Raw genomic sequence first — 12,500 nt, 5'->3', positions numbered from 1 at the left:
AATTGTACATGTACGTAGATGTTTTATTCTAGAAATACTTCCAAATTCTAGAAGTTGTATGTAGTATTCATGACTGAATCATGTTGTTGTTGCTAGTCAAGTTAATAGTAAGGTAAAAATTAAAGACTCCACTGAGCTGATACCTGGATCAACCTCACTGCACAATCCAGATGACCGTAGAAAACACTCCGATGCAAAGATGTCCAGCCCGATTCCTCATCTTTTGAATTCAGATCAGCTGCATGTTCTGTCACCAGCCACTCCAAAATATCGCATTTTCCACATGATGCCGCCAAATGCAAAGCCGTTCGACCGCACTGATCTTTTACAAGCGCAAAATTAGAGCACAGGCGCGGGAGCTGCCCTTTCACTTTTGCAGCATTTTCTTCACCGATGCTTAACACGGAAGAAAAATTCAGGTCCTTGTGCTTGGACTTGCGACATTTGGGCGAGCAGTTCATGGTATCCGCCCTGATTGTAAAGCATGGTAGCTAACGGCAGAACATGGAAGAAGACTGACAAAGCAGCCAACAAGGTAAGTTTGCAATTCAAAATGCCTCCATTTTGAATCTACACGTAGGCAAAAACCGCTTAGATCGCGGGCTCCTAAAAAACACACCAGGTGCCGCTTGCTCAAAGAGGTATCAAAACCTACGAGTTTCTATGGTATTTAACCCTGCTGGTTAGCGCTAACCATGCTTCGCGCAACCCGGGTTAGTGGCCTGTTTCTCAAAAAAGTCCCGAAAGTTTTCGGGCCTGGGGTCCGTTTCTCAAAAGTCCCGAAACTTTACGGGCCATTTTCGGGTGTCACAATTCCCTTTGTATCTCAAGAACGGAGAGCATTTAATTGGTCAAACTTCACAGTTATTTTAAAAGATCGGCTTTCTAAAACAAGCGGTTGGCAACTTTACAGATGGCTTTTCGGGCCCGAAAAGTTTTGAGAAACGAGTCCCTGTTTCGGGTGCCACGATTCCCTTTATATCTTCGCAACGCCGAGGTTCCAAGCCATCAAACTTCGCAATCCTCTTAGTTTGGGATTCTGTATTGGGACTCTGTTTCTTTTGATCGGCCTCGGGTACTCAGGAACCCAATATGATCCTTCAAAATAAGCAGATTGCAGTTTGACGACTGCCTTTCCGGGCCCGAAAAGTTCTCGGGACTTTCGAGAAACAAGCCCCAGGGGCCCGTTTCTCGAAAGTCCCGAAAACTTTTCGGGTCCGAGAAGCCATTTGTGAAACTACTAACCGCTTGTTTTGGAAAGCTGATATTTTAACATGCCTTTAAGGTAACAAAAAGAAAAAGGACTGTGAAGTTTGACGACTTAAACCCTCTCCGTCCTTAAGATGCAAAAGGAATTATGACACCCGAAAATGGCCGGTAAAGTTTCGGGACTTTTGAGAAACGGGCCCCAGGAGGCTGGAAAGGGTTTCAACACTAGAAGACTCTGTTTAGATCGAATAACGCTACAACACTGTATCACGTAATAGCAATGTTATGGTACCATATGAAACACCGATTATTTCCAAACAAGATGTGATCAATGTTGTGATGTAATAAGTTACCTTGGCAACGGAAAAGCCCAGCAAAAACACCCTACATTTTGGATTTAGTTGCTCATATTTCAAAAACGAACTGGGTGACCCCCTTTTTTATTGCTGAAAAGTGATTAAAAGGCCACGATGAAACTTTCGTCAAAGTTTAAAAAAATTCTGTCATGAGGATTCAGAGCTACCTTAAAAAATCACAAAATTAAGGTGGCTCTAAATCCACTGTACAAAATTTTTTTTTAACTTTGCAGAAAGTTTCATCATGCCCTTCTAATTACTTTTCAGAAATAAAAAATGGGGGTCACCGGGTTCGTTTTTGAGATATAAGCAACTAAAGACAAAATAAAGGGTGTTTTTACAAGGCTTGATCGTTGCCACAGTGATGCTAATCTGCAAATCAGGAGATAATGCTGCCATCAAAGAATACAAACAGAGCCAGCAGGAGCTGGCAAGAAAACAAAGCTGAGCAAACTAAACTGACAAAGTGACGACATATTCTTTAAAATCTTGCACGTACGTCCCCTGAAAATAATGAAAACCAAACTCCCAATCGCACTTTGATTTTCATCAATAAGAATGTTGGAGCTAAAAGGTTTAAGGAAAGAACTGATCCTCGTATCTGGTGAATATAAGAGGGGCCTTTCCTTAATTCTGACGCCTTCCAAAAAGGATTCAGTGACAACACACTAAAACAAATTCTTCAAAGTCCTTAGTCAACATATTTGTTGACATGACCAGTGACAATTGATGGCTGCATGAAACTATATATTGGTTCGAAAACATCGGTCCGTTAACTCGCATTCCTGCTCTGGACAAGTTAGAGGTGAGATTGCAGAATTTAACTTGAGTGGTAATTCCTTTATCGTAGCATTTAAAGCTTTTTTTGCCTCGGCTAGGTAGTCCTTCCTCTTGTTCAGACCTTTAATTAAGAAGATATGAAAGATTTTCTTTCCTCTGAATTTCAGTGGGGTCTGCAAAAGTTAAGTGCTGTTATGACTCCATGCTTTCTTGTCCATTTCTTGTTCACAGGTTTTGCTTCAATCAGTTTTTACTACATTTCATACCACGTTAAATTACAGCGTTCCTTCCAAGAAATAGATGTTTTACCACCTATATCTGCCATTTTCATGGCACGTTTATATCATCACTTTAATTCTAAGAAAACATCGAAAGAACATACATTGGGAAGTGATCTGTTTTCCAGTTTAATCACCCACTTGCGATTTCTTCTTAGCCACTCAATAGCGGTTTAAACGGTAGGGTCTTTTATTGCTCAACGGTAAATTTTAGATTTAAACATCCATTTTACTTCCGTCTTGTTGTTCATGTTGACCTTATTCGCTTATGTTTTCTTTTTCATCAGCAGGTCTAATTTTAACTGAAGCCAAATTCCTGGAATAACAACGGTTACCATGCGGGAAGGTGAGTGCACAATTCCTTTGTAACGTCGTGGCTTTTGGTTACCTCTCCAATAACTCTCTGCTTGTTAAAGGGTATGTTCTATTGGACTTATTTCCGAACGTTTAGAATTAGAATTAAAATCGGTTGCTCCAATTTATATCAGGGTACTGATTGTGTAGATATAGCGACTATGTTCTCATTTGCAACTGACATCACTTGGTAAAAAAATGGCGGCCGATATCTCTAATTAATGTTTATACCAAACTAGCGTCTAAAACTTTGGCAAAGCGTTTCAAGGGTAAAAGTGGGTTCTAGAAAGAATTCGTTATAATCAGAACTCACAGAGCCCCATTGTCATGGGAAGAACTATTTTTGATTCTATCAGAATTAGTGATGATCGACGTGATTGAGTATTCACATCTCAAAGGCTAGGGTTCGTCTAAGTGGCTACTGACTTTGAAAATTTTAACTTCCATGCATTCATCTTTGGCCCTTCATTCACGAAGTGGATACGAGTGCAACAACGGCTCCAGCTGTGTAATGTTTTGTGGTTTTACAAACGAGACCCGGTTTGCTCTCAGAATGGGGAGTAAGGCTAGATGCTGGATCCTCGGTATTATCCTTTCATAACTTTGAATAATTATAGTTCTGGAGATCTTAGCTGTAAAGATTAGCCGAGAGATGGTGATACTGTTTAAATGATATATGGGTACGAGAAGAAAACGTTAAACTTTTTCTCTTTGCAGACGGCATGACCTGTTTTATACAAAACTACAAAACAGAATGTCTTATAGGAACATTTTATTGTACTTTGAGTTTGATGAGTGTTCTGGTCTTAATTACAATTGTCCCTAGGGGAAGATACGTTTTTTATTGGGGGGGGGGGGGGGTGGGCCGGGGTATTTTAGAATTTTTTTGCGAAAAAAGTCGTAGCCCTCCCACTTCCTGGAATGGATTAATTAATAACCCTTCAAAAAAACCCAAACAAAAACATCTGACCCTCCCCCACCCCCCTCAACCTATCCAAGACAAAAATAACCTGAAGTGGAAATAACAAACTGGAAGTGTTACTCATATAACCGCTTTCATCTGCACACAAAGTAGTTAATTGCGTGGCGTGTGATTCTACGGTGAAAACTTGAAAATGGGCAAGGATGTACGAGGAATAGAAAGAGGGAAAAGTGCTTGTGGTGAATGCGAGGACTTCATGAGGTCTGATGGAGCAACTTGTGGCTATTGTGGCTGTTTGCTGACTCGCCATTCTCAAAAAGATGCCCGCTACTCCTCTGACTCAGTTAATGGCACATAGGCTGCGGGAACAAGTGAAAGCACAAGTCCAGAGAAGTGGAAAGATGAAGACCTGGGGTGGTTCCCGAACCCAAAGGACGAATATAGTGATGTAGTAAATCGAGTTGTCGGTTCAAGTTCGAGTAGCTTAAGTGACGAATCCTCACCGGAGACTAATTTTATACCAGAACCCCGCGCGGAAACATCAAAATATGGGCGAAAGCGGGCACGGGTCAAGAGAGACAATTATGTTAGTTGGGAGGAGATAGCTTTTTGATAAGTAAATTTTTCGACACCTGTAAAATAATTTAGATTAATCTCGACTGGTAGCTTTGCTTGTATATACAAAATAGAAGCGACATGGAGTAATTTTTTCTTGCCAAAAAAACTATTACCCCCTTCCCCCCCCCCCCCCCACCAATTAAAAACGTACCTTCCCTAGAAGACTCGGGCATGGTCGGAAAATTCTCGTGATCATAAAAGACCTGATTACCAGTGTAATCAAACGTGCCTAGATTTAACAGCTCATTTAAATATTCCATTTATTCATCAAATATCATTACTGCTACTATTACTATATTTTTGTGATGCCTAAAGTGTTTTAGTTTTTTCGTGAGAGATGGTTTAGGAACGTCCAAAGATTTCGACGCACAGTCTTGTCAATAGTAATATACTATTTTCTTCCCATTTAGGAGAGAATAAGGTGACTTTGGCCATATATAGTGGTCTTCCTGATCCTGTTTGGAAGTTTGATTCCCGAAATGAGAGCTTCAAAACGATTAAGGAGCATTTGGACGATGCCAGAGCCAAAGGAATTACCTACCGTCACGAACAGATGCCCTCCATTCTTGGGTTCAGGGGTTTCTTAGTGCAGCCCTTCGACGCTGAGCAAGCAGACTTAATTGTCGGCCAGGAGACAGCAGCCCTTCAAAAGCTATTGCTGGACACCATGCCCGAAGGATTGATCAGAGACGACTTGCGGAAAAAGGTTTTGCAAGCGATCGACTCAGGAGCTGTCTCAGCTAAGATACCTGATAAAACCCAGAGTACCACCCCTCAAGATGTTTCATGAGTAGTTGGAAAGATACTACACTACGCACCTCCACTGAACTTGGCAAGGTGGAACAACCATTTTCGTTCAACCCAATAATAACGCCTACAACTACGCAAACGACAAGATAACCAACAGTTTTGCACAGCCTGGTCAAGCCAGTAGTAAACCAATCACCGAAATGACTGTTGCCAACGTACTTGCAGCTGTCGAAAGTGACGGTTGGTTAAAAATGGATGTGCCTCCAGAGGCCCCTTGCCCCACGGCACCGGAACAGCCAAACTGCTTGGTGGCACTTTTTGTTGCTGTTGGTAAGAGATGGGATATTCTTTCTTCCCAGTAATTGCTGAAAGACATTTCTGAGTCAGTGCTTACTGAAGAAGTGTTTAAAATTACCTTTACAAAGAAAAGATTAAATTTATTTGGGTACTGTACATTCGCTGAATGCCAGCTGAGTGTGAAAGTTACAAGACGATTATTTCGGAAAATGCAACCTATCATAAAGTCCTGAATCTGACTAAAATTTCACATGTTATCCAGACCTGGATTTGCAATAGTTTTACTTACTTCCAGTTTATTAACTTTTGTTTTTCAGGCACGGATTTCCATTGCATGCGTTTGGATGCCAACAAACTGTGGTCCCAAAAGCTTGGATCAACCGCTGCCACAAACAAAGACGGAGCCGGGAAATTGATAAGTGATCCAAGAAAGGCTAAGAACCTGCCTTTTGGGGCAGATTACAAGTTTGTTTCTTTCATGAAGTTTTGCACGGTCATAATAGAATAATACTTGATCGTGGACAGCCCGAAAGCTAGGAAAAGCTTCACAGTTCAGTTTTGAAAAAAATAGCATATTCGTTCAAGTTTTCAGTGAAACGCTTCATCAAAATTAACTTAATGACCAACTATATCTAGGTGCTACAAGTGCAGCTTCAGTACCCGCCGGTTGGTTTAATTTTCTGAGGTTCGCGATTTTACCAGGTTTAGCTAGAGAATATGAAACTTTTTTTGAGATCATGTTACCTCCATGACCAGTTTTCCTTAAAAAAAGCAATGATGGATCTTATTTTGTTTAGTAATGCAATTAGGACAAATCATCGAATGTTTAGCACAGTTAAGCCTATCATAAACTAAACGTTCAATGGACATTACCCTAACGCTGTCGGTCAAAGTCAAACGGATCTTTTAGTTTAAATTTAACAATGTGGTTTCAAATAAAGAATTATATTTGAAGATAAGATTTTGGTGTCTTTGATTTTGCTCTATTTCTGTAATACCGGAAGACGAAACTACAAGAAATCACACATCAAGTGTTCTTGGGCTGGGTCACGTAATGATGGGGTTGGATTGGGTTGGATCGAGCACGAAATGGAGACTAATGCAAGGGAATCACATGTAAATTATTTCCCCCGCTTCGGCCTCCATTTCATGCTAGATCAAGTCTAACCTTGAGAATACGAAACTGGCCTATCGAAATCGAATTAATCACTCAAATCAGATTAAACATTAGTTTTCTCACGGAGAGGGGAAAACCAAAGTACCGTCGAAAGAGAGAGAACCAACAAACTCATCCCACAGTACATGTGACACCGAGTCTGGGAATCGAACCTGGTCCACATTGGTAGGAGGCAAGTTCGAGGCAAGTCAGTGATCCTGCTCGTTTGCCATAATCCAAAGCAGATAACGAATCACTGAAAAGCAGAATCTGCTTTTGAATGTGGGTTACTGAATTGAATGATCCTCTTTTTTGGCTCCGGTAAAGAATACCCAGGGGAATGGTAATAAAATGGTCTACAGGAGCGTAATTAACAAAACGAGTGGATAAACATCGATTTACCACCACAAAAAGCCGAGAATAACTGACGTTACGAACGTAAGAAATAGTATAGTCACCGCTTGAGCGGATTCAGTTTTTTTCCAACAGGATCAGAAACCACTTGCTCTTCATTCAACTTTGAAATCTTCAGCATTCGCAGATTTGGTAATGAAAAATGTGCATGTCTTTTAGATCAATTTCATTTGTTAAATTTCGCTGGCTATTTCGAAGTTTCAAATAAACGATGGCTTAAACCACTTCGATACAAAGAGGTCCAGTCCGATTTCTCATTATTTGAGCTTAGGTAAAGTGTGCCTTTTGGACACGCTCCACGCTCAACTCTTCCAGATTACGGTAAGATAGTGGTCTCGATAGCTTGTATTGGTTGAGAGGTTCCAAAAAGGCAGTATTTATCAGGTTTGCTTGGTCTTTGGATGATAGTTCGGAAAAGTCTTCGATATCGATATGGTTGACTCGGTCTCAAAAGCTTTGTCGACTTTTTGTCTTCCTGAACGGCAGCCACGGCGAGTTGGTCTTTGTTTGATTATTCCCAATTGAGTCAATAGCGCCATAACTCAGGTCGGATGCGACTATTTGGAGATGACTTTAAAATAGCTTTTAAAAACGTTCTTGTATATATAGCATAAAACCATTAATAGCAGATTTCACTACCATATGAAATTCCTTTTATTTATTGCTGTTCCTAAAATAGGAGCATCTGTGGTTTATCCTGTCCGATCAGAATGTTTTTGCTTTCGACAAAGGAGAACACATTTGTCCAATTCAGTCACGCGGATATGAGTCGGGTGGGATATCGGTCCATGGTATTCGCGTTCCCCTTTTTGGCCGCAATGTTGGGACATCTGCTTATGTATCTGGAGGACTTACTCCAGTTTGCGAAAGGAAACCAAACGAAACGAAACCATGCTAAACGAAACCAAACCAAACCAAACGAAATCAAACGAAACCAAACCGAAACTAGCGGAAAGAAATTGAAACATAACCTATGTTTTAACTTGTTATCGATTGTCCCTTTTAAACGAATTCTTATTCAAGTGCTGGGAAGCCTGTACCTCACAAAGGGAGGGAAATAATCTGCCATGTTCGCTAGCTTCCGAAAGCTCCGACATACCGGTAATGTACGTTTTAGCGGAATCAGTGTTTCAAATTCCTATCTTTACTTATTGCTCGTATTTTATCCATTTAGCGAATCGTGGGAAGGTTTAGAAGACAGTGTATGTGGATCTGACCGTTTTTGTGAATTAATTGTGAAAGTTTGCTACTACAACCTACCCAAAATAAATTATAATCTTTGTAATCAGTCTTTTATTAACACTTAAGACAAACAGTAACAAAACGGATCACAGCATCAACAATTGCAACCTCAAGCATGACGTTTACGCCAAACGGAAGAAACTGATATCAATATAGATTAAGAGTGTAGGACAAAAATCTCCTAAAAAGTGTAAAAACGGCAGCATCTAGACAGAAAATGGTTGAATTTTTACCGTTTGCCGTAAAGGTCATGATTTGCTACTACTTTGGTAAATACATTACATAGGCATTCCGAGGTTACTAGTATCGTGGCTTACACAAATGGTATCGGGCTACCGGGAATATACCTTCAATCTTTATTGTTAACAGTAATAGCAAAACGTAAATAACCATTCTGCGTAAAGTAGGTAAATGTTTGGAACAACCTGTTTTGGTTGCCAGTTCTCCAGTCATTTGTGGACAGTCAATCTCAGTTTTAATTATACCTTTAAACTGCCTTGAAATACTAAAAAACGTATAGTAATGCAACCAAACGGCTCTGAGTACCGATAATAACAAACTGTTCCGGGGGGTTGCTCGAAGCTTGGGTTAGCGCTAGCCAGCGTTAAATACCATGGAAACCTATAGGTTTTGATACCTCTTAACCAACGGTTAGCGCTAACCAGACTTCGAGCAACCGGTCCCTGGATGTTACTTTTTGTTAGCAATTGTGCGGTTATACATAACGTGACGTCAACACGCGGAATATGCTTAATCAATTTGTAACAGTAGCGAAACGCATCTTAAGTGCCAACAGTAACAAACCCTTATGCGGCGTCAATAACTATCAAACAATTCAAAACAGCTGTGATTTGGCCTACGAATACTACCTCATGGAAAAAAAGCAGTCGTGATAGCAAGTAGATAACATTCAGAAACGTAGCATTCATAGAAAATGTTAAAAGCTAATCGATCAAGATTTATCCTCCCTCCTGTTTCAAATCAAATAGGAAATATTACTGGGTATAGGGCGCTTTAACTCACGTGGCCAGCAGCTTTGCAAATTCATTGCAACAAAAGGGAATACTCACTTACGAAAAATTTCAAATTGCACAAAATTAGCTCGGTACACTATAATGGCCGCTGCATCATTGTTTTGGAACACCAATATGGCTGCCATAACGTCATGTGAGAACGCTCTACACATTTGCAAGTAATATATCATTTACTAGGACACGAACTTATTGTCACTAGATTCCCCCCCCCCCCCTCCCCCACCTCTCTCACACACACACACACACACCCATACCCGCCCCTGGCTACTTGCGGGCCATATGTTTCCCAACCCCCCTTGTGGGGACTACGGCTTCTTTTGCAGTCATCCAAACAATATTTGGTATGATTGTTGCTTGATGTCTCATCTCTTGATACATCTCTTCAAATGTTGTAAAACCTTTAATTTTTTTGTGGGGACTTAGTTGTGAGGACGTGACAAAAAGTTTAATGCTTGTGAGGACATCTGGTAATACCCTACTTGTGGGAACAGGTCAATACCCAGCTTTTGCGGGGACTTCGCTATTTGCGGGGACATCTGCCGATACCCTACTTATGGGAACAGGCAAATACACAGCTTTTGTAGGGAATTCATTATTTGCGGGGACATCTGCCAATACCCGATTTATGGAAAGACGACAATACAAACATTTTCAAACAGATTTGATATACGACGATGTTCTCGTGGTTGCAATCTTAGTCAACCTGTTGGCTAAGCCTTTAGGTTAACGATAAAATGATATACCGTAAAACCCGAAAATAAGCCCCGCGGGGCTTATATTTTTCAAGGGCCTCTTTCGAGGGGCTTATCTACGGAGGGAAACTTGCGTTTCCGAATCGATTGGGCTAGACTTATAGTTGGAAGTAAATTTACCGTTTTTGCTTTGTTTTACTTTGTATTTGAGGGCAATTTTTCTAGTACAAGCTCCCCGGGGTTTTATATTTGGAGGGGCGATTTAACGGAGGGTTTTTTGCGTTACCGCTTTGGGGAGCTTCTATTTGGAGGGGCTTATTTTCGGAATTTTACGGTGTATGAATTGGACCATATATGAACTGCGGATATGAAATCAAGTGAAGCTATGATATTCGCATTTGTGAACGCAATTTTTGCAATTGCGTAGAGAAGCCTAAAAAAGTCAGGACTTCAACGGGGTTTGAACCCTTGACCTTTTTTTTTTTAATTTGGATCTGAGCAGCCTGCGCGGCCAGGACGATTTTCGCCGGTCGCCGGGGCTTACGGAGATCTCTGAATAATAATAATAATAATAATAATAATAATAATAATAATAATAATAATATAATAAATAATAATAATAATAATAATAATAATAATAATAATAGTAAGAGCACCAACCAGAAAGGGTTGTGGAGAACGAAAGTTTTAAGATCTTGTGGGACATGTCCATTCAGTGCGACCATATCATCGCAACCAGAAAACCAGACATTGTTGTTGTAGAAAAGGAAAATAATGAGGTAATCATTGTGGATATTGCGTCACCATGGGACCACAGGGTGCATGAGAAGGAAGGTGAAAAGCTGGAGAAGTACCAGGAGCTAAAGAGAGAAATTAAGAATATATGGGGGATCAGACATGTCGAAGTTGTACCGGTAGTTGTTGGTGCACTTGGAGGAGTAAGTAAAAGGTTAGATGGATGGCTTACGAAGCTAGGGATTGCTATCAAGAAAGGACTCTTGCAGAAAACAGCCTTGTAAGGAACAGCAAGGATCCTAAGAAAGGTTCTGGAAAACTAAACAAGAGGGAATGATTCAAAGGACCTTTGGCCATTGGCTTAGCTTGCTCCTTTGGTTTAAATGCGGTATAACATCTGCCATAATAGATAGAAGTGATCTTCCCACTTAACTGGACAATTTAAGCAACATCATTGTCCTTTCTTTTGTTCAGTTGTAATGAATTGCTGTTGTAAGGTTGAAAAATAAATGTGAAAAGGTTGATTTATAGCAGAATTAAAGGTATTCAGGTGCAATACATGTTTAAAGCGTGTTGCATCATAATGTGACCCTACCTCGTTAATACGACAACCCCGCTAATACGACCAATTTTCCATGCCCCGAAGGTGGTCGTATTAACAGGGTTCCACTGTATCAATAAAAATTAAAGGAGGACAGAAATTTAAAAGCGAGAAGTGACAGTACGCCTCATGTACTAATAAAGGTCCCTCAAAAAGCGAACAAAAATGGTGTATCACTTATCCACCAGTAACATTAAGTTAATATAATGTTACCCCCCTAGTCTCCTTTACTGCCGTTGTTTTGGGGTCATCATCATCAACGCTCCCTTCCCCCAAGGGAGCGTTGCGTAATGACCCCAAAAAGCGGGTACGAAGGAGACTATCCCCCCCCCCCTCCCCCCCAATCCCAACCTTGGTCCAGGGCTTATAATTTTACGATATTAAAATTGCCTTCATGGAAATCATTTAGCTGGTATCTCAAATCAAAAGCTACCGTAAATGGTGATGTAGGATCCAACTACCTGAGAGGGGCTTTATAAAGCTTTTAAAGCACATTCAGTTCAGTTGAAGCAAATCAAATCGAAAGGTCAGCAGTATTCAGTATTCACTAAAACACCAACCTCCTTCCCAGGGTATCTCTTCTTCGCGCCCCCTTGAGCGATTGGGGGCGGGAAGAAGTGAGACCCTGGGAACGAGATTGGTGAAACACATATAATACCTTATTCTTACTAATTTTCGCACGTACTTAATTTCGCGATTTTCGCGTTTTGGAAAAAATCGCTAAAATTAATACTCGCGAAAATTAACCACGCGAAATTTAATTAATTCCTGGAAAATCTCCTTGGAACTCAGCGGATATGGATAGTATAACTTTGGAGGTGGTTTGGACCAATTCTACCCATGAGTTCACCCTAATTATTAGTTCCAAAGAGATTTCCGGGGAACTACCAGAGTTTCTATGGTAAAATCATGGGTAGAATTTTACAAAAGCACGCCCAAAGCCATCCTACACATCTACGCTGACTTTGCAAGAGGATTGACCGGATGTACTCAAAATTACTAAGAGTGCACGCATGAATTGAAATTGATTGCCACGTCGCATGTTTTTTGGTGTTAAAGAAA

At 40.6% G+C, this 12,500-nt stretch overlaps 2 protein-coding genes and 1 pseudogene across 6 annotated transcripts in view; 2 read left to right on the top strand and 1 right to left on the bottom strand.

Moving 5' to 3' along the window:
* The window catches only part of LOC138052418 (inhibitor of Bruton tyrosine kinase-like), a 44,002-nt gene extending 43,413 nt beyond the window's left edge, over positions 1 to 589 (bottom strand). For all 5 annotated transcript variants that reach the window (XM_068898909.1, XM_068898910.1, XM_068898912.1 and 2 more), the window contains exon 1: positions 144 to 589. In XM_068898909.1, the coding sequence (XP_068755010.1) occupies positions 144 to 461 (318 nt within the window). In that variant the 5' untranslated portion in view covers positions 462 to 589. The remainder of the gene's footprint in view (positions 1 to 143) is intronic.
* A 2,370-nt stretch (positions 590 to 2,959) lies between these two features.
* On the top strand, positions 2,960 to 6,523 carry LOC138054094 (uncharacterized; annotated as a pseudogene).
* Positions 6,524 to 10,806: 4,283 nt separating this feature from the next.
* Positions 10,807 to 11,121, top strand: LOC138054093 (uncharacterized). The gene has a single exon (XM_068900597.1). The coding sequence runs from the start codon at positions 10,807 to 10,809 to the stop codon at positions 11,119 to 11,121; it is 315 nt and encodes a 104-aa protein (XP_068756698.1).
* Positions 11,122 to 12,500: the final 1,379 nt, after the last annotated feature.

The sequence above is a fragment of the Montipora capricornis genome, chromosome 6 (genome assembly GCF_036669925.1).
Source record: "Montipora capricornis isolate CH-2021 chromosome 6, ASM3666992v2, whole genome shotgun sequence".
NCBI classification, from domain to species: Eukaryota; Metazoa; Cnidaria; class Anthozoa; order Scleractinia; family Acroporidae; genus Montipora; species Montipora capricornis.
This window is presented reverse-complemented; position numbering and strand designations above follow the sequence as displayed.

Bases quoted from the DNA above. Each gene is read 5' to 3' on its own strand.
- LOC138054093 (XM_068900597.1), top strand. From the start codon at position 10,807: ATGTCCATTCAGTGCGACCATATCATCGCAACCAGAAAACCAGACATT.